This window comes from Xenopus tropicalis, chromosome 1 (genome assembly GCF_000004195.4).
Source record: "Xenopus tropicalis strain Nigerian chromosome 1, UCB_Xtro_10.0, whole genome shotgun sequence".
Taxonomy (NCBI): domain Eukaryota; kingdom Metazoa; phylum Chordata; class Amphibia; order Anura; family Pipidae; genus Xenopus; species Xenopus tropicalis.
Window position 1 is genome coordinate 103,216,240 of NC_030677.2, and position 22,906 is coordinate 103,239,145.

The 22,906-nt window shown below is 39.6% G+C and overlaps 1 protein-coding gene across 2 annotated transcripts in view; it reads left to right on the forward strand.

Annotated features, from left to right (window-relative positions):
• arhgef18 (Rho/Rac guanine nucleotide exchange factor 18) overlaps positions 1-16,329 on the forward strand; it is a 114,063-nt gene extending 97,734 nt beyond the window's left edge. The window contains exons 24-31 of one of the 2 annotated variants that reach the window (XM_031905117.1): positions 1,820-1,936; positions 2,646-2,731; positions 5,051-5,104; positions 6,172-6,219; positions 7,162-7,617; positions 9,279-9,609; positions 10,867-10,989; positions 11,518-16,329. In XM_031905117.1, coding sequence (XP_031760977.1) covers positions 1,820-1,936; positions 2,646-2,731; positions 5,051-5,104; positions 6,172-6,219; positions 7,162-7,617; positions 9,279-9,609; positions 10,867-10,989; positions 11,518-11,678 — 1,376 coding nt within the window. In that variant the 3' untranslated portion in view covers positions 11,679-16,329. The remainder of the gene's footprint in view (positions 1-1,819; positions 1,937-2,645; positions 2,732-5,050; positions 5,105-6,171; positions 6,220-7,161; positions 7,618-9,278; positions 9,610-10,866; positions 10,990-11,517) is intronic. The other variant, XM_031905119.1, reaches the window with a different exon arrangement.
• The last annotated feature ends 6,577 nt before the right edge of the window (positions 16,330-22,906 follow it).

Genomic DNA, 22,906 nt, shown 5'->3' on the forward strand with positions numbered 1-22,906 from the left:
TATCGCCCGGTACCGGGACCCTCTGGCATTGGACGTCGACGCCCTCACAGCCACGTGGAACTTCCGTCTCGCCTACGCCTTCCCCCCCCCCCCCGTACCACTCATTTCCAGGACAATCAAGAAACTCAGGACGCAGCACACGACCCTCCTACTCATAGCTCCCAACTGGCCTCGCCGAACATGGTTTTCGGACCTCATCAACCTATCTGTGGCAGAACCCTGGACTCTACCGATCCTCCCAGACCTGCTAACCCAGGGACCTATTCGACACCCAAACCCCTCCAGTCTAAAATTGACGGCGTGGCTCTTGAGACCCAGATCCTAAAAAGCAAAGGATTCTCGGACGCAGTGGTCCATACCATGTGGGCAGCTCGCAAACCCGTATCCGCCAAGACCTACCATAGGGTATGGTCCACCTACCAACAGTCGTGTGATAGGAAAAGGGTGAACTTCGCATCCTTCTCAGTCCCCAACATTCTGGACTTCCTACAAGCGGGCCTCACCATGGGACTTTCCCTCTGTTCTCTCAAATCAGATATCCGCGCTTTCAGTCCTGTTCCAAAGACGTCTGGCCATTCTTCCGGATGTGAAAACCTTCATACAGGGGGTCACCCATATAGCCTCCCCATACCGAGCCCCAACAGCCAGCTGGGACCTCACCCTAGTCTTGCGGGCCCTCCAACATCAGCCCTTCGAACCATTGGCCTCAATTCCTCTACAATGGCTCACCTGGAAGACAGTCCTGCTACTGGCTCTGGCATCGACAAGACGGGTCTCCAAACTCAGCGCTCTGTCACACAAAGCACCATGACAGGGCAGTCCTACGCACAGTGCCACAATTTTTACCCAAGGTGGTCTCCTCTTTCCACCTAAATCAGGAGATAATTGGACCTACCTTTTGTCCCTCCCCAGCCAATTCCAAGGAGGTAGCCCTGCACTCCCTGGATCCTGTGAGGGCACTCAAGTTTTATCTACATAGAGTCCGCGACATTCGGAAGTCAGACTCCCTTCTCATTCTACCTTCGGGACCACACCAAGGCACCTCGGCATCAAAATCGGCTATATCTTGCTGGATAAAACAAGCAATCCAGAAGGCCTATACAGCCCAGAACAAGGAACCCCCTTCAGGTCTAAAGGCACATTCCACCAGAGGGATTAGCACGTCCTGGGCCTTCCGGAACCAAGCTTCAGCCGAACAGCTGTGTAAAGCAGCCACTTGGACATCTGTCCACTCATTCATCAAATTCTACCAATTCGACACCTTTGCGGCATCTGACACACGCTTTGGCAGGAAGGTGCTCCAAGCCACAGTGGAATCTTCCACCTAGGCCTCTCTCCCACCCTTCCTTACGGGGACAGCTTTGGGACGTCCCCACTGTTCCTGTGTCCCCCAAGCAGACGGTGGAAAAAAGGAGATTTTGTGTACTCACCGTTAAATCTCTTTCTCTCCAGTCGCTTGGGGGACACAGGACTTCCCGCCCAGGGAGAGGCCCTCGCTGTATCATCAGACATGTTTATTATAGTTACAAGTTTTACGTTTTTGTTAGGTTACACTCCTGCGTACTTTGGTACAAACTGACCTAGGCTCCGCCTGCTGGGGGTATAGCCAGTGGAGGAGGAGCCAAACTGTTCTTTTTTGTTGTGTCCTGCCTCCTAGTGGTACCAGCTATACCCCATTGTTCCAGTGTCCCCACTGTTCCTGTGTCCCCCAAGTGACTGGAGAGAAAGAGATTTAATGGTGAGTACACAAAATCTCCTTTTCTACTTGCAGAAATTGTTCAATGTCTTCAGCTTAGTTATGAAATTGCTTATTTTACAGCTGAACGCATCCACTACATGCTTCTGTCACAAACGGCATTGCTGAATCCACTGGATGAGGCAAACAATTCTGCCACAATCTTACCCAGAAGATCTGAGACTTTTGGGGGCTATGACAGTAAGTTAGACCCGTTGCTCTTGATGTATTGTATCATATACCTATCAATGTGACCAATGGCTGGGATCTTATAATGTATCCCAAGGTGTCTTATGTTGAGAAATATTTAGGCAGTTTTGCAAAAATTATCTGAATGAATGTAAAAGAAAATTGACATCCTCACCCGCCATATCTTTTATTTCTTTTATTACCGTTGTTATGAAGAAATCTGTAACCAGAGTTGTATGTGGTCTGTAGTTTATTGAAAAGATTGGGATCATTAGTAAAGTATCATACAAACTATATTTTACAAAAAAAAGCAAAACAAGGACATACAGCAGTACCTGCTAATACATAAATGTTTTGAGTTTTTTTCCCCAATTCTTGCAGTCTCTTCTGTTTCCTAAGGACAATGAAACACAGGAAGATTTATAACCAGCATTAAAAAAATGCTCCCACTGGCTACAAATCTCCCTGAAAATGCCTTGCCGTAGACTAGCATTGGGATTACTATGAGTCCCACCATGTTATGCTGGGACTCAGGATTGTGTGTAATGGGACATTTGCCAAGAATCAATGCACAATGTTCTAAGATTGTAAATTAATAACCACAGTGTTTTTAGGTTTCTTGGTGAATTCATTTCACTTGTAAATGTTACTGTCCATGTTTGTTTTGTTGCTTCTTGCTTTATTTGTATTTGTATTAAATTTCAGTATTTTCCTGTTTTAGCAGATAGCTTTAAACAAAAGGTTAAGGACCGAAGGGCCGTGTCTATGGGCTCAGACAGCCAAGTGCAAGATGGTACCCTTATTGAGGTATGATTCCCCTCATGAGTTCGTCATATGCAATGCAATAGCCAATAGGAATTCTATTACTAAGGAGGTAGTGTGCCCTTATTTGGGTCAGCTTGTGGTCGCTATGTTAGATCTGTGTGCTTTCTGCGAGTAGCATGTTGTTCCTTTACCCCATGATTATAGTAATTCTATAGTGCAAAACATTTCCGCAGCACTTCACAGAGATTATACATCATTCACATCAGTCCCTACCCCACACACAATTTTTATCAGAAGGCAGTTAACCTGCCTTTATGTTTTTGTTGTATGGGAGGGAACCAGAGATGTCCTGGAGGAAAACCACACAGATACAGGGAGGACATACAAACTCCTTATAGGTAGTGTCCTGGCTGGAATCAAACTCAGAACCCCAGTGCTGCAAGGCCACCGTAGAGAAGTTATTTATCACCATCCTTCGCCTTTACCATTGCCTGATATTTTGTTCCCCTTGTTGCACTTTTTTTTGTCTGCAACACATGTGCCAAGTGCTCCTTCTGACTATAAACATTGCTCAATGTAAATTAGAATCATGGGAGCACTTACCGGACAGCTCAGGGTGTTCTCACGTTCTGCTGGAACCCAGACAGCATATCCATCCGCCATAAAGTCTGTGAAGGTATTCTAGAACATCTGTTGGCTATAGAAAGAAAGGATAGTAGGTCAGCTGTTGCTAAGAATTCTCTTGAAAAACATGAAGGCAATATGAAGTTCTCTTTCCAGATTATAGATTCACAGGGCTTCAGTGTAAGGAAAGGTGACTTTGAGAAAAAAACTTCTGTGCAATGAAGCCTTTTGGATTTATCAGTTAGGTACTATGGAAACATTGGGAGTTATAAACAGAGAATGGGAATTAACATGTTGCTATTAAACAGTAAGAATACTTTGCCTTTTTCCAGTGAAATAGTTGCCTCTCTATAGCTGTAGCTATTAGCCTATGTGTACTTTTATATTAATGATTATTTTTCTTAATTACTGTCTCATTCATGCTATTTTTGTTTGTGTGTTGTTCTTATCTTTATTTGATATATGGGGTTAATATACCATGGGAGGAGCTTTGTGTGTGCATGAAAGGCATTTCCTTGAGGGAACGTCCATGCAGCTTTTGAGAAAGTGGCATGACGCCACAAAACGGGTCAAGCGTATGGTCCTATTTTTTGTACATGCATAACATGCTTTTTTTTTTTATATAAAGCAGTGTTTTGTTTTGCTCCGTACAAATTGTCTTATATAAACATTGCTCACAGTGGGGGGTTACAGTCCTGTTGCAGCAGCTGTGAGACAGGGCTAGGAGGGTCACTGATGATGTGCAGGTATTCCACATGACTGCTTGTCATAGCTCAATCATAAGAAATGAAAAAAGGACAGGGCATGCACAGGGCTAGGGATCAATGTTTCCTCTAATTTCTTCTTGGCTGTGTGAGCCAAAAATTACTTTTGTGTGCACTTTTTAAAACTGTGTGCGCATTTTAAAAAACTGGTATGCAGCCGTACAATATTATGTGTATTCACGCAAAATTCTTTGTGCACCCAACAATTTATTGTGTGCTCTGGCCTCAATATTTGTATGCGCGCACACAAGCGCGCAGTTTAGAGGGAACAGTGTTTGTCATTATACCACTGTTCATGTTTCTGCCCAGGGCAGTTTGTGGGAATGCAACAAGGTTACACCACATGGTGGGGTCACCCAGCACTAAAGGCCCCTGGAAGGAATGCAGGAATTCTTGACAAACAGGATGAATTAGAGCAGTGCAGTGAGCTTTACATATGAATTATACATCACCCTTACTGATGCAGCTTACTTTAATTTTACCTTTCATTGTCCTTTTAAAGACAGACTTTAATTAAACATTCACTAGAGGTCTCAAAGGTTTTATATATACCATGTATCAGCTCCCCAGTTGTATGTCTCTTGGGGGCAGTAGAGGACATGGGAATGCTTTTTTTTTTTTTTTTTTTTTTTTTTAAATGGCTCCATTGGTATTCTATCTTTCTTTCTCCCTTTTCTTTCCTTCTCTGCCCTTATTTTCCTTTCAATGTTAAATTTTAAAATTACAAAATAAAAACTTTAAAAAAACAAGAACATTTACTAGAGTTTTGTGGATTTTCTTTTATAAGAACAACTGTTCCTCCTTAAGTTACTAGGCCCTGGTCTGTTGGAGTAGATTAGACCCCATGTTGGTAAGTCTGGACATGGCCAGTTAAGTTACTGCAAATATAATCTAAACCTGCATGGTTAAAGTTTTGTACTTACTGTCTATTTTGCTCTGTTTATTTTAATATGTGCCTGTCTTTGTTTTGCAGCCTGTAGTATCCACTACAGATAATAACAGCCCACCAGTATGTCACGAGACTGAGGTAATAAAGCTTTATATGTTCTGCTTGTCCGCTATAGCCAAGGAATATTGCTATATACAGGTGTAGGAGCCGTAATCCGGAAACCCCGTTATCCAGAAAGCTCTGAATTACAGGAAGGCCATCTCCCATAGACTCCATTTTAAGAAAATAATTCAAATTTTTAAAAAATTCCTGTTTTTTCTGTAATAATAAAACAGTGCCTTGTACTTGATCCCAACTAAGATATGCTTAATCCTTTTGGAGGCAAAACAATCCTATAGGGTTTATTTAATGTTTAAATTATTTTTTTAGTAGACTTAAAGTATGGAAATCCAAATTACTGAAAGATCCCTTATCTGGAAAACCCCAGGTCCCAATTATTCTGGATAACAGGTCCCATATATGTATTTTATCAATAAAAAACATTTTACTTGTCCCCAAGATGTCTAATGTACGTGATTCTGCAAATGTTGTTCACAAAAGGATGCTGACCAAATTTTGGACCACAGTATTTGTGGGTCAGTTTAAACTTCAAAAACTCTTGAAAAGAGAAAGAAAGGTGAAATCACTGGGGGTGCCAAATGTTAGGTACCCCTAGTAATTATAATCAATTACCTGATTCCCCAAACCAGTGCTCCTGTTAGCAGAAAACTGCACCGGCCCGGGTTGGACATCATAGTGATCTTCCTTATTTTTTCCTCTTTCACGTTGAGTGTGCATTCACAATAGAGTGAAAATCTGAAATGTAAGCAATAAGCCGGCTTTTTCACTCTACTGCACATGTGCTAGCCCAGGGCCATTGTAGAATAAAGAAGCGGAAAAAGCCAGACACTCTGTGGTGCTTGCTCAGAAGTACTCCTGAGGTATCAGGTAAGGGATTGGAATCACTGGGGATGCCTAACATTTGCCCCCCCTCGTGATACCACCTTTCTTTCTCCTTTAAGGAATGCCTAACCTGAAATGTAGAAATGTGTTTGTGGAATTTTTTAGCCAAATATGTACTTATAGAAATAGAGGAGGTCCTTTATTTGCCTATGCAGATATTAGGAACTGGTAATGAATCCTCACAGTTGTTTGTTCTTCCCCAGATGATTACTTGTGTGGAGACATTACTTCAGCATCTTTACAGTTTGCAGGTAGGTGTTATAAACACTCGTGTTACAGCTGTGTATGTCAGCATGTGTACAAGTATATAGATGCAGTTATATTTTACTACCTGCATTACTTCATTGTAAATATACTGCCTGAGAATTCATTTTTTTTGCATGAGTATTTTTGCCAGACATTATTAGCAATGCTAATGATTTTAGGAACATATCTAACATGATTTAAAGAAACTGATCTCATCTTCTCCATGCCCTGTTTATTATACTGTATTCCCCTTTAATTCCTTGGTGTTTTGCCATATTGAACAAAGGCTTTGCTGATTATACTTGCTTGCCATTTCCTCCCAATTTCCAATCATTATCTGGAGGGCATCTTAGTTATTTTGTTGGTTTTATTACTTTTCTTACCTTTTTAATGTCATGCCACTGCTGCAATATATATTTTGACACTTGCCTTTGTATTGGTTTTCTTGTTTTGCTATATAGTGCAATTGTTATGTCATTTTATTATCAATACATGGCAAATAAGGGGGCCTGGCTATTTACAATGTGGGTTAATATTTTATATTGACATAAAGCAAACTATTTTTTTAACTAAACATGTCTTGATGTCCTTTCATTTCCTGGCCCAGCACAAGCTGTTGTTGGAAGTTTCTGGGATCTCCATATTGCATTTTAGTACACAACATTCAAAGTGTGCTTCTACATAAAAATGTTGAAGAACACTTTAAATGCTGTGTACTAAAATGCACAGCAATATGGAGATCCCAATAACTTCCAACAACAGTTAAAATGGATGCTGGGATTTGTAGTCCTATGACACCTGGGGACCCATGGTTAGGAAACAGGGCATTAAGACATAGGGTATAAGGAACATTATAACTCTAAATAGGACGTATAGAAAAAAATGTTTGTGATCATGTTGTTGGTGCTGCTTTTCCTTCATATGTAATGTTATTACTTTTCATGCAGGCGGTGATTTCACAACAAGATAGTTATGTTGAGGTTCAAAAAGAACGGGAGAAACAGTTCCGACAGCAGTCTTCCCGCGGCAACATGTTATTGGAGCAGGAAAAGCAGCGTAACTTTGAGAAGCAGCGGGAAGAGCTGGGCAATGTGCAGAAGATGCAGGATCAACTGAGGTTGGAGAAACAGAAGTGGGAACGTGAACGGGAGAGGCAACAGAGGGAAGCAGAGGCTATGGAGAACATGTTGAGGCAACGAATGGGTGACAGCGAACTCCAATTGCAAAAGCTGCATCAGGAGCGTGATGAACTGGAAGCACAGAGAAAGGAATATCAGCATGACTTAGAAAGACTTAGAGAATCCCAGAAAGCTGTGGAAAAAGACAGAGAACGCCTGGAGCTGATGAAGAGGATTAAAGCAACCAGTGCTGGAGCTGGGTCATTTTCATCTGACTTAATACCGGTAACAATGGAACAGCCTTCAAAATAGTATTTAAAGGAGAAACAAACCCTAAAGATGACTATGGCTAGAAATGCCTTATTTTATATACTAAACTGACTGCACAAGCCTTATATTGTTACATCTATATTCTGTATATGCAGAATATTGTGAGTTTGTCCCTAAGCTCAGTAAGTGACAGCAGCACAGGGCATGTGCAGGGAATTGGCAGAAAAGATCAGGGGCTACTGGGGGCATCTTCAACGGCACATCTTCCCTGCTAAAGGGCTTTGGTTGCCTTGAACAGAAGTCCACAACATAATGTACATTATTTCTAGCCTATTTCTTCAGTTAAGCTTTAGTTCTCCTTTAAATGCTGATATGTATTTAAAGTGGGGGGTGGCTATGTAAAACTGCTTTATAATTAGGGGTGATGCAGGAATATAGAATATGTAAGCGTTTCCACCTTTTTAGCACTATCATGATTTCTTACCTTTTTCCTTTTGCATTATTGCTTTTCTTATAATTATAATTAATAGTACATATGCTGAGTGTTTTCCCACTTTTACATTTGCTATGAAAAGGGGTCTTTTGGGTGTTAGCACAAACTTTTGTGTAAAGGAAAATCCCAGATACTCTGTGTATTGATTTGGATGATCTGGAACATTTTTGGCGTTTCTTCCCTGCCATTTGTTTCCACATAACTGTCTTTTCTGAAAGGTGTTACACAGGCTTTTGCTCACAAAAAATCTATGTATGCCACTAAACATCGTAGTTCATTTACTAACACATCTAGCTTGACATAGTCGTTATAGTGTGGGTATGACAGCAATGAGCAAATATATTTTAACTGTATGTTCAGCAAAATCGAAAAAATACCCCATAAGGTATTTCAAAAATTGAATTTTGAATTAACCTAAACCTTTTTGGTTTGGCTGACCTTAAGCCCCGAGACAGCGCCAAATGTGTCAGTGAGTGCTACCAGGTTGTTTAGGGATTGCCCCCTGTCCCCCAGATATATAATTGTGTCATCTGCATATAATTGAAGTTTGTCGACAACCTAAACCTTTTTAAAGGTGTCCGCAAATTGAAAATTCAAAGTCCTGCCGTAGGTTCCAGTATTCAAAGAGAGTAGTCTTAAGAGTACTTTTTAAAGGTGGCCACACTGTTAGCTGCCAATCTAGCCTGATTCTGGACCCACAGCAGTCCATTGCAAAAAAAATATTTCATTGATCCAGTAAGATTATTGATTGGGGAAGGTGTAAAATCTCATCATCCAAGGACTGTGTTGGACCGTGATTAAAGTTTATGTCCAGTGGTTCTATAATATGGCCTATGGAACAAATAACTCAGCCTGATTTGGCCACGCATGGTGGGCACTATTGGAGCTGCTGTTTTTTTGGCAGCTCAGGTTTAGGCACTCCGTACTGTAAAAGTACAAAATTATGCTAACATCCCATAACCCCTATAATATAAACACCCAAGATAGTTGTAATATAAAAACCTTTTGTCTTATATTTATAGGCTGGCCCCTTTCTGTGTGGTTGTGATTCTTGGCAATTTCTTGTGTGTTAACGATTGGTTCTGCTGGCTGATCCACTCCAGCTCTGCAGGAGAGAATCTGTACACCATCACATTCATGGCTTAAATAATGAAAGGTTATTGACATTGCTTTTGTTTTTCAGGTCGTAGTCCATTCTGCAGCTTCTAATGGGGAAGGAATGCTCAGTACAGAGGCACCTAGCCATTTACCCTTAAAACCCCTTGCCAAAACAACCATGTCCATGTCAGCTGCTGACTACCTAGAGAGGCCAGAAGTGGCTCGAAGGGAAAGTAATGTAACTGACATCCGTCCAGCACTTAAAAAGGAAGTGCCTATTCATTTATTAAGTGCAACCAACCAGATCCAGAAGCAGGCAGCTTTGACCAGACAGCAGATCCCCACCCATCTTGCAATGGACAAAGGCAAGGAAAAGCCTAGCAGGGGAAAGGCTTCACATCGAACAGAGAGCACAGGTTAGCACACTGTTCTACTGAATTTCTAAACAAAATCAAAGTGTTTCAATGACATTGAGGGCACTGTTGGCTGAATAAACCCAAGTGGCAGCTATATAGTGTCATGCAGACACTGCCTAGACAAGCTTATTGCTGAAAACTCATAGTTTAGTAGATTACACTGGCTAAAAAAGGGCTGTCAGTTATATCAAGAACCATGTGAAAATAAGTCCAAGTTTGCCAGAGAGCATTTTTGTTTATGCTTCAAAGAGAATCAAGATCTCATCAGAGCTTTTTGGCTAAAGTTCAAAGCAGTATGTGGAGCGGAAATCTAAAGACTGGTCACAGAATATACAGTGATTTGGGGGGATTTTAGATAGCAGACCTGTTCCTTAGAATTTATTGTAGGCCATGTGTCCTCCAGTAGAATGTGTTAATATAAGCACACCCAAGCTAGATATGCATCTGAAAGTTTTGGTGATGTCTCCTTTCGGTCTTGGCTTTCTGAAGATTTTGCTGTGCCGGGTGTGAAAAAAGTATGGACAGGGGTTGCATGTTCAGCTTATCCCCCATAGTCCCTGTGACTCCTGAGCAAAAAAAAAAATAATCTTTATTTATAAGAGCATTAAGGCATGTGCTGTTAATTACGCAGCATTGCTTTAATGTTTTAAAGAGATTTCTGTAACATTATTTGTCCTGTATTATCTGTGCATTTGGTTGCTTTGCATAGGATACACACTGTTCAGTACTGTGAAATGTTACTCATCTTAAGGAGAACCTGTCCCCCAGACATAAAAAGCTGTATAATAACAGTCCTTTTCAAATTAAACATTGAAATACATTTTTTTTATTAAAACATCCATACAGTACCTGTTATAAAGGTATTTAAAAATATCAGCTGTCAGTCATTCCTTTCCTGCCTCTATGCCTCAGGTCTTGAGGCAGGACAGGCAAATACTTCACTTTACATTCAGCACTTCTCACATTCTCCTCCCTCCTCACGGTCTATAATTGTGTAGCCAGTACATGGGCATGGGCATCAGGTCTCCCATTCTTTTACTTAAACAAGATTTTGGGGTAATGCACAGCTTGTCTTAATAATGCCCACAATATGTCCCCTGCCTGCTAGCTGTGATCTTCAATTACAAGTTTGATGAAAAAAAGATTTATTTGTGTATTATAACTAAAGTTTATTTTGCTCAACAAACGCAATAGAAAAGAATGGAATTATTATTTTTAAGAAAACAGTCCCCTTTAACTCTTTAAAACTTTTTGCAGCATCACTGGACCACAGACTGGGGTTTCCACCCAAGCTCTCTGGAAAGGAAGATGGCACTGTAAGAAGCAGAAGGTCTGCAAGTCCAAGTCCATTTAGCAGCCAAACTGTATTCTTTCAGCAAGGTGAGCCTTTGTCTGTGTAGGTGGAATATGCCCTTCTTAATTATAAATTAAATAACTTTTTGTAATGGAAACAAGGGATTTCTAGTTTATTGGATTGATATTGGTATTTATTACTTCTGTAACAAACACACCAGTGAACCTATTGCCCATGTATATAAAGATAACAGACCTGTATAAGTGGCACAGGTGATTCATTAAAATGATCCAGCCACTTCATACACAGTGGAGAGTAGCTGACATCCACTTATATCATGTGTGTTGCTGTGAATATACAATTTGTGGGAGGCAAAGTGTAGCATTGGTATCTGGTTTATAGTTCCTATGTTACCTTAGTTATGCTGGTTTATCCCAAGTTCACTCTTTTCATGGGAGGTAACAAGCTGCTAGCCCAAACTGTCGCACATAAAAACTCTACGGATGAATTGGAGCAGGGTTGTTCTAATCATCTTTCTTGACAGCTGGTGACACAAGTATGTGTATAGTATTTGTCTTTTTGTGCTGTATTCTCAACCTGGTTTCTATATTTAGATCCTGTTGGACAAGCTGAACCTTCTCTTGATACACCATTCTATACACCCGTCTTGTATCGACCAAGCAGCTTCCACCTCCTGCCACCATCCTTTCCTCCTCAGCCCCCACCACCTCCAGCTGAGGATGAGGGAAGCAAGGAAAATGTTATTTATTTCTAACAAATTTGACATCTCGTTGACATTATAAAAAAAACCTTTCTAGATCATCAACTCTACCATTAAGGCCTTTCCAAACCTGCCATGATCCACACATTGAGGCTCACTGTGAAAATGAACTTGCCTTGTCAGTGACAATGGATTGCAGGTCCATGGTGTGTGTGCGTGTGTGTTATCTTGTTCTTTGTGAAATCTATGAAGGGAACATGCAATATTCTTTGGGGGTAAAAGAAGCATAAAGACTGGGAGCAAGACAAACCTAATTTGTTCTGTATATCTGATTTTGTAACCTCAGAAATTGTTGGATTATTTTTCCTAAGCTTCTTTTTTTTTTTAATCATTGTTTAAATATTGAAGTTATCTATAAGATCATTGTGATGTTAGTATTCCCAGAACCTGTATAATGAAGAGCACACATTTTGATACTGACTTTATTTCTGTTGCCTTGGCCAGGAGAGTAACAAGGATTGCGATGATGGAAGAGGGTAACTAGTACGACCCACCACTTTCTTTTGCAGTGTGATGAACATACTTGCACTATATTATATATGATATTATATACAATAACCGAAGTCCCAAATATTTAATGAAATAGAGTTCTGTAAAAAATATTTTAGGCTTTAGGTCACCAGTACAAAATGTAATGGGCCATACATCAAGCTTATTCCGTATTACCTAGTAGACCTCACTGATATGTAAAATAATGGCTGTGTCAGAGCTCCCAGCATTTTCTTATTTGTTTTATTAAATAGGATAATGATCATTTTAATGTTTTCCTCGCTCATGGGACCAAAGTTTGGTGACAGAAATGCTTTGTTAAATAGAATGAACTGAAATACGCCAAGAATGATTTTAGCCTACTTCCCTGTATATTTATATATACATTTCATTTTTTTTTTTTATTCCCTAACCCAAACCTATTTCATACAGATGACATTTGAATGGTTTTGATATTAACCAGCTCCAGAAATTCACATGGCCTCTGTAATTGGATTGAATCTATGCTGATAAATTGCTTTAGTGGCATTAAAAGGGCTGGACCCTTAATAGCTGATTATAAACCAATGACCCCTATTAATCATTCTTAGCATTAGAATGCCCAGCTCTGAACAAATCCTCAGTTACTGTGGAATATATGTAGTGCCATTATAATTTTTTTTAAATCTGTGTTTTTAACTATATATATATATATGTACATTGTATTTACGTGGCAATTTTATGTGAGCACTTTAGAAGAGAATTGAAGAGCACATATCTGTTGTATATCTAAGGAAATGGTAATTTTATGTCTTTATTCAGGTGCAAGAAATCATTGTTTTTTCAGATGTGCAAAGGTACTAGATTATTGATATCACTACTGTAATAACTTGCCTATTTGCTATTCTGTTTCTCAACTTGGTCTAACAACACTTTTAATCATTTGAATTGCTTGTGGTACCAAGGGGTGTGTATTTGTGATGGGGCAAAGCTTTCCAGTGGCTAACCATCTTTGTAATGACAAATCATATATTCCCAAGTGACGCCGCTGCTGTACTGCACTATGGGGTATGCTATGGGCCCCATGGATAAATCACTACGTGCTCTCAGACTTTGCAATGGGGCCCAGAAATAATTTCTTATTCTCTTGTTTCCAAAAACATCTTAGCGCTTATATTCAAATGTTATCATCATTTATTTATATAGTTGCCAGCAAGTTACATAGCGACTGTATTTTAACAAGCAGGGGGTGTTGCCATAAATTAGAGAGTAAAGCTTACAGAATTATACAGTATGGTTGTGCTTGCAATATTTTGGACCAATACTAGATCTTTTTTTTAACATACTCTGTGTTCTAAAAGGAACATTAATGATAGAAGTAGCACATCTTTAAAAACCAATAGGCAAAATAATAATTCCATGCCAAGGTAAATACACAATGTGCCTATTCAAACAATATATTATACACAAGGCCCACAGTTTCCAAATTAAAAAAAAAACTGCACAGAACATGTAGGATCCCTGTTAGGGGGCACAGCTCTGTGTAATGTATTTTTTATATGAGTGTTCTTGTTTAAATGCAAAACGACTAGGACTGCCACCTGGCTGGTATTTTACCAGCCTGGTTGTTAAAATATATGCTGGATGCCAATGTAATTAATAGGCAAGAAATATGACTAAATAGGAAGGCCGGAAAATTTTTTTTCTAGAACAGGTAGCACCCTAAAAGCAACTTACAACAATAGCCTCTCCCAAGATATTTGTAAGCATTGCGTTTCGGCAAGCCCAGGATTCCAGTAACATATTCATTAACATGAACATCAGTTTTGTGGATTATGAATGCCACCACTGGTTGACTTTGAGGTCTAAATTGCAATTAAAGGAGATGCTAGATTCTCTTTTAAGTGATTATAGCTTAGTGGTCATTCCCAGACCTTCTGAGTCCTTTTCAGTAACTTAGCAGCTTAACATAAGCAAAGAACTAGAAGAGAGTAAGTTATAATTGTGTAAATATAACTGTATCCGATTGGTGAATTCAAATCAGCTGAGACTACAATTGTTAAATCTCCAGGAGATATCTTATTTGCAAATACAGTTTCCATCGCCGGTGGGATGGCATACACATCGCTACGATTTCCTGAAGTCACCAAAAGTTTCCTTGAGAGGTGACTTTGGGAAATTGTAGCGACGTGTATGCCATCCCACCAGCGATTTGCATTCTTGCCAGTGGGATGAAATTGCGGGGAGATTAGTTGCCCGCGGTAACGAAGATTTGTCGTGGGGCAACTAATCTCCCCGTGTGTCACTGCCCTTAGGTGAACAAGGCACTGTGCGAGGGCCTGCCTGATGCAAACACTGATATTGATCTGGTTCCCCTGAGAACATACTCTGCAAATACTGTGTCTTTGTGCAGGACTGCTTTCCAATTGGGCAGGTGGTTTGACTTGAAAGGTGAAGACACACAGCAACTTTTTAGTAGCTACTTGTCATGACTACTAAACACCAGAAAATCCCCTGACAATTCAGACTGCCTCTGCTAAACACACATAGTGACATTTATCAGTAAATGATCAACATTGTCTGTTTTAGTAGCCATTATAAGTAGCTTCTACTAGTAACTGTGTTTTTTCGTCCTAAGGATGAAGACACATGGAGCTACTAGTAGCAGCTACTTGTTGTGGCTACTAAAATAGACAATGCTGATCATTTACTGATAACTGTTTCTAGCAGAGGCAATTCTCAGTACTGTCTGTGGGTATTTTCTGGAGTTTATTAACCATGAAATAGTAGCTGCTACTAGTAGCTCAGTGTGGCATCACCCTAAAGTTTTTAACTTGTCCATAGAGCAGTTTATATGCAAACGGATGTTTTTTGATGAGTGCATTGTGTGTTGGTGTGAGAAGAACATGGGGGCACTCCAAAATTCCCACTTGAGATCATGTCCAACACTGCCGGAGATGTAGTCTTATATATTTCCTGCTTATTTTAATGGAAATTGCTTATTTTGCCTTTAATAGACAAAATATTATTGTACAGACAGTACATTCCATTTTGTGTGTTTCTAATACTTATACTTATTGACTGAACCCCAGACACAAGTATTTCTGTTTCTACTATCATGCCTAGTTGGCCACATCACTTCCAAACTATTGCCTGGTTAATCTGATAGATGTAATATTTTGTTTGTGGTCAGGATAAATGGGAATCTTGTGTATGTCATTAAAGTGCTGAATGTTATTTTGTTGTATTTGTAGGCTTCTTCAGTACAATAATGTCACTGTGATGTCTGATCTCCAACCCTAGAGTAGCCAGAAAACCAGACAGATCGTACAGATTCCAGCTGCTAGAATGTTTGGTTTTAGAAAGTGGACCCCATTATTTTGAATGACTCGTAAAGTGTTGAATATAACAATATAAATGATCCAATCTGAACCTAGAAAATTAATTTTAAGCACAAGTTGCTTCAGAAAGTTGTAGCCTATGCCATCATATCCACACACGTCTTTTCTTTGTTGGCCCTGCCTGTGCTTGCTTACATCACTAGCCAAAGATTTAATTAACATTTTTTCCAGAAGGCAAAAACAATCTGCTAACTTATGTCATTCACATGTTTTTTTTTATGAAATCAACATGTTTTCTCAATTGCATGGTTATGGTTACATGTTTGTTACAGGGCAGACATCTCTGTTGGACTAGCTAGATACCAGTGGGACCCCACCAGCAATGGTTATAGATCACTCTGAATGTAGAGTTGCTAGGCTGCCAACTGCCAGCTTTCTAGAGTAGCCCAGTTACATGGAAACTTCCCTTTCCACACTGATACGTTAGGTCTCTAGAGAAATAGAAGATGATTGAGGCAGTACAAATATGTTGAATATCGATGTACACTTTGTAAATATATTAATACAAACTATTTTTCTTTAAAATCAGATATAAATGCACACTTTTTTAAAAGTTTTCTTTGGATTATTGAATGAACAAACAGCACCCTGCAGTATTCCAATGATAATACCACTAATGATTCAAGCAAGATTCAATGGCCCAGCTTCTGGTATTATGACTTCTGTTTTTCCTTTCCTTAATTAAGAATGTATCACTGATTTTGCAGGACATTGAAATCCATCCTTTTGAAAAGCTGTTTGCTTTCAGCAATAAAAAGTAAAAAAAAAACTTAAAATTGATTTCCAGAGTCATTTTTTTGTCTTGCGCAGAAAAAAAAAGAACTTTTAAGTTTCTCCTTGGAGATCCAAATTGCAGAAAGCCACCTTATCCAGAAAACCACAGGTCTTCTGTGTAAATATTTACTTATTTGAATAGGGGCTCCAGTCCTTAAGAGGGATATTAATGAGCTGGAGAGAGTGCAGAGACTTGCAACTAAACTGGTAAAGGGGTTGGAAGATTTAAACTATGAGGTGAGACTGTCGAGGTTGGGGTTGTTTTCTCTGGAAAAGAGGCGCTTGCGAGGGGACATGATTACTCTGTACAAGTACATTAGAGGGGATTATAGGCAGTTGGGGGATGTTCTTTTTTCCCATAAAAACAATCAGCGCACCAGAGGTCACCCCTATAGATTAGAGGAAAGGAGCTTCCATTTGAAGCAGCGTAGGTGGTTTTTCACGGTGAGGGCAGTGAGGTTGGGGAATGCCCTTCCTAGTGATGTGGTAATGGCAGACTCTGTTAATGCCTTTAAGAGGGGCCTGGATGAGTGTTTGAGCAGAATATCCAAGGCTATTGTGATACTAATATCTACAGTTAGTATTACTGGTTGTATATATATAGTTTATGTATGTGAGTGTATAGATTGGTTAGTATAGGTTGTGTGCTGGGTTTACTCGGATGGGTTGAACTTGATGGACAATGGTCTTTTTTCAACCCTATGTAACTATGTAAGTGTTCCAATAACATTGGAAAACTACAAAACTCACTGGTCACCATCACCCTATCCAGAGGTACAGGGCCAGAATAGAGGAGGCAGAAGAATTAGGTTATATAAGGTCCTAGCACCACTCCCACTGTTGTGCCTCCTGCTTTCCCCTAGTTGTAGCCCTGATAGTTTCTGTCTAGCAGGGTTGGGTTATAGCAGTGATCCCCAACCAGTAGCTCTCGAGCACCCATTGGGTGTTGCTCCCAGTGGCCTCAAAGCAAGTTCTTGTTTTATAATTACTGGCTTGGAGGCAAGTTTTAGTTGCATCAAAACCAGATGTACTGGCAAGCAGAGCCTCCTATAGGCTGCCCTGTATGTTCTCCCCGAGTCTCTGGATTTTCCCTGGGTCCTCTGGTTTACTCCCACACTCTAAAAGCAAACAACATGTTAATTTGCCCATTGTGTTTGTTGAAATTAGATTCTTAAGGTCCCCATACACGGGCCGATATAGCTGCCGATATCGGTCCCTTAGACCATTTCGGCAGCTAATCGGCCTGTGTTTGGGGACTACCGACAGGCCTGCCCGACCAATATCTGGCCTGAAATAGGCCAGATCTCGATCGGGCAGGTTAGAAAATCTAGTCGGATCGGACTGCCCAATTGCCGCCAATATAATTCGATAGTTTGGTCCCATGAGAGTCCTGTGCAGACATGATGGATGTAGGCTGTATCCATGGCTGGATGCAGTTGTTGCAAGACTGGAATTTCCTACTTGCCGGATCAAGAGTGTTTCTTACCTTTCCCACTCATCTCTTGAAGACTGATGGTGTCATGTAATAAAAAGTGTGATGCTTGCTACAGATCTAGTCACCTATAGAAACCAATCAGAAGGTTTGCATGTACTAATCACCTGTTCGAAAGCAAGCATCTTATTGGTTGATATGGCTTACTGCACCTGGTTTGTGACTTTTATTACATATGGAGGATAGACTTGCATCTGCACAGTAGGGATTTGTTATTTGCTGTCTGGGAAAGGTATGCCATTATCTAAGTTACCTGCCCTTTGATCTGGGGCATTAGCTGGGTGGGGGGGTTGGTAGGTAAGTACAGACATCAATTTGCAGGGCATTCGTAACTAGACTAGCTTGCCTGGTGTTTGATTTTAAAATTCAATATTTAAAAAAATATATTTTTTACTTTTAAAAAATGGATTTAAATACAGGATTCTGTGTTAGGGGTACAGGTATGGGACCCATTATCCAGAATGCTCGGGACCTGGGGTTTTCCGGATAAGGGATCTTTCCGTAATTCGGTTCTCCTACCATAACTCTACAAAAAAAACAGTAACAGTAATTAAACCCAAAAGGATTGTTTGCCTCTAATAAGGATTAATTATATCTTAGTTGGGATCACGTACAAGGTACTGTTTTATTATTACAGAGAAAAAGGAAATCATTTTTAAAAATGTGAATTATTTGATTAAAATGGAGTCTATGGGAGGTGGCCTTTCTGTAATTCGGAACTTTCTGGATAATGGGTTTCCGGATAAGGGGTCCAATACCGGTACTATTAATTGATGTGTTTTGAAAATGGCATGTTTCTTAATGACATTTTCTCTTTAAAGACCTGTCCACAGTCACTGACAAATTACAGCCTTCCCCCTGCTTTGGAATTAAGCAAATCAGTTAAGATCACATACATGTATATTCTGATCTTCTATTTGATGGATTGGCTGTCAGTTGGAATATTTGACCTGATCCTGTACTGTTCCACTGGGTGAAAGCTGATAATTAACACGGCTTAGATTTGCATTGTTATTACATTCCATGGAAACTGGGTCTGAGCTGAAGATTATTTGGTTTCTTCTGTGGAAAGTCAGTTGGTCATATAGGATTTTAGTTTAGTTGAGGCTGCCTACAAGTCCTTCAAAACTAGGGTTAACATAGTGAATGGGTAACAAATCCTTGTGCAGTAGCATAACTATAGAGGTGGCAGACCTCATGACTACTGGGGGGCTTGGAGAGGGGTTGCTGGTGACCCATGACACTAGTGAAATCGCAGGTCACCCAAGATTTCATACAGGGAGGGTTGCTAGCAATAGGGAAGAAATATATATATATATATATATATATATATATATATATATATATATATATATATATATATATACACATATATACATAGGAAGACTGTTTTTTTTTCCAGAAATAGTGGCAACCTTATGTAACTCTAAACTTACTCCACTGCCCAAATGCCTTTGTAACCACCAGCTGTGGTACAGGTATGGGATCTATTATCCAGAATGCTTAGGATAAATGGGATTTATTTAAATTTACCTTTTCACTGATTTTGCAGTTTAGCCCTACTTGTATTTATTAATGTGTGTCTCATTTTACAGATTATCTTGAACTATAAATTAAACTAACCAGTTCAACCCTCCAGACCCAGTTGGCAGCTTAGAGGCCCATGATCAGGAGCGCTAATGGGTCTGCTTGACCAATATCTGGCCAGAAAAAATACCAGCCTTTCTTTATATGACTTGTCAGAGTCCAGAAAAACAAGTGCAAGGGAAATATAACATTGGCAGTTTTTTGTGAATGGCTTCCCCTGCTCCTTACCATGCTGTCTTTGGTGTACTATAGTTTCAGAGGACTATGCCATAGTGAGTTCACGCCTATACAGTTATCCTTTGTGGCTGTCTGGTGTACTGGTGGTGCCTGGCATATGTAAGTATTGTTATTAAGGACTACAGTATGGGACTTTGCTATGGACTGTCACATATGTGATGGATAATTATAATATTTTTGTAAAGGTCACTTTGGACTTACTATGGAAGTAATGCTGGACTTGTGTTACCTTTTTTTGTGATTGCACACTGATGTATTGTAATGAAGGGTAAGCTCTTCTGGGTAGGGTACACTTCCCCTATTGTATCGGTTATATGTTAAGGTCCCCATACAGGGGCCGATAGTAACTGCCAATATTGGTCCCTTGGACTGATTCGGCAGCTAATCGGCCCGTGTATGTGCACTCCCAACGGGCCTGCCCGACCGATATTTGGCCTGAAACCGGTCAGATTTCGATCGGGCAGGTTAGAAAATCAATTCGGATCGGGGACCGCATCGGCTCGTTGATGCGCTCCCCGGACCGACTTTGTGTGTGCCCGTCATTATAATTCAATGGTTTGGCCCCAGGCCCCTTGTCAGATTTTTTTTTTACAAGATTTCATGGTTTAGGCTGTAAAAGTGGGCTATTAGCCTATTACTGGCTACTGAGATGTTATTTATATAAAATGTAACTATATGAGATTTATTTCCCACACCAAATCTGGTTTTTATTATGTTGATTCCTAAATTCAAAAAGAACTTGTGAAAGAGCTGCTTAAAGGAACAGTAACACCAGAAAATGAAAGTGTATAAAAGTAACTAGAATATAATGTGCTTCTGCCCTGCACTGGTAAAAGTTGTGTGTTTACTTCAAAAAGTCTACTATAATTTATATAAATAAGCTGCTATGTAGCCATGGAGGCAGCCATTCAAAGGAGAAAAGGCACAGGCACATAGCAGATAACAGATAAAACACTATTGTATTCTACAGAACTTATCTGTTATCTGCTATGTAACCTGTGCCTTTTCTCCTTTTTTCCAGCTTGAATGGCTGCCCCCGTGGCTACACAGCAGCTTATTATATAAATTATAGTAGTGTTACTGTAGCAAACACACCAGTTTTACCAGTGCAGGGCAACAGTGCATTATATTTTTATTACTTTAAAGCTCTTTCATTTTTTGGCATTACTGTTCCTTTAAGAGTTAAGCAGGTTATTCTTCATGTGGCCACTAGAGGGCGAGTTCACATGCCCTATTTACATGGACTGATGCCTGGCTGCACTGGTGTGCGGTACAATACAGACTGAATGATGCTAACAAGAAATTACTTGCATAAAGTACATCATTCTAACTGCTAGCAGAGTGTTATTAGCTGCCTATAATTATCCCTCCATATTGCTATTATATAAAATCAGGCCAAGCTATTAAGGATTGTGGGGATTTTGTATGTTCAGACTATGAAGATTATTTCTGTCCAAGAATTTGAGATTTAAAGGCTGTACCTAGAGTGCAGTAGGTTTCTAGGCCTATTTATATCTTTAGCAGAATAAGAGTTTTAAGGAAGAAGCTTATAGAGGCTTAAAAAAAGCCTTTGCCCTCAAAATAAATTGTCTATATTGCATGTAAAAAGTAAGAAAGCTGTAGAAATCTTACAGACCAAAGTGTACAAATGGTAAATTTGGGAGCTCAGGCTAAATCTCCACTTGTCTTAACATAGTTATTCTGGGGATAGAAACCAATACTGTGTACATAAGCTTTAAAGTGATACATAACATCTATAAGTGCAGCATAGAAGCCGTCATTTTCATGTTACTCATTCAGCACTATCTCAAGGCAAGCAGGAATAATAATGTTTGTACAGGTATAGGACCCCTTATTCCTAAACCCATTATCTAGAAAGTTCCGAATTACGTAAAGGCCATCTCCCATAGACTCCATTATAAGCAAATAATTCTAATATTTAAATATAATTCCCTTTTTCTCTGTTATAATAAAACAGTACCTTGTTCTTGATCCCAACTAAGATCATTATTGGTGGTAAAACAATTCTATCAGGTTTATTTAACGTTTATATGATTTTCTACTAGACTTAAGGTGAGGAGATCTAAATTACTGAAAGGCCCCTTATCCAGATAACCCCAGGTCCCAAGCATTCTGGATAACAGGTCCCATACCTGTACTGCAGAACAGCCAGAGACTTGTATACAATTACACACAAACCTATACAGTCACCTACAGACAACCTACACTCACATACATACATATATGCATACTATATACGATATATATATATATATATATTATACACGCATACCTAACTACCTGTAGATCTCTAAGATTAATAAAGCCATGGATGTAATACTTGTCTGAGAAGCTATCAAAACTACCCTTAAAAGAGTGGCATGTATACTCATATACCTCACCTCACTGTCTTCATTGTGACGTCTTCAAATGAAAGGTCTGTTCCTCCAGTCTAAAGGGTGGCCTCTTGTTGTTTGATCTTTACTATAGGATAAAAATGATGCCCTGCTATCTGTCTATAATGTACTTGTGTACATAAAGTGTATTTATGTCCCCTTGCAGGCTCCTTTTCTCTAAAAAAAAAAAAAAAAACAACCCTAACCTTGACAGTCTAACCTCAGTTTAAAACTTCCTTCCATTCTACCGGTTTAGTTGCATGTCTCTGCACTCCTTGCAGCTCATTAATATTCTTCTTAAGGATATGGGGAGCCTTAAGGCCTTACGGTAGGCTAAACAGTAGACCCTACAACTGCAGGGGAGCCCATGGGAAAAAGATCCCATCCCTGTAATATATTTATTGTTGTAGTACAGTCCCTTGGATCTAGGATCTAGAATCTAAGCTTAAGGAAAGGTCTTCCAAGGTACAGGTATAGGACCTGTTATCCAGAATGCTCAGGACCAAGGGTATTCCGGATAAGGGGTAATTTGGATCTCCATACCTTAAGTCTACTAAAAAATCAGTGAAACATTAATTACTGTAAACCCAATAGGATTGTTTTGCATCCAATAAGGATTAATTATATGTTAGTTGAGATCAATTACAAGGTACTGTTTTATTACTACAGAGAAAAAGGAAATCAGTTTTAAAATTCTGAATTATTTGATCAAATGGAGTCTATGGGAGATGACCTTTCCGTAATTCGGAGCTTTCTGGATAACGGGTTTCCAGATAAGGGATCCCATACCTGTACTACAACAATAATCATGTTATCTAGCATGTCATAGGCCACTTCTGTCTTCCTAGAATAAGGGAACATGTTAAT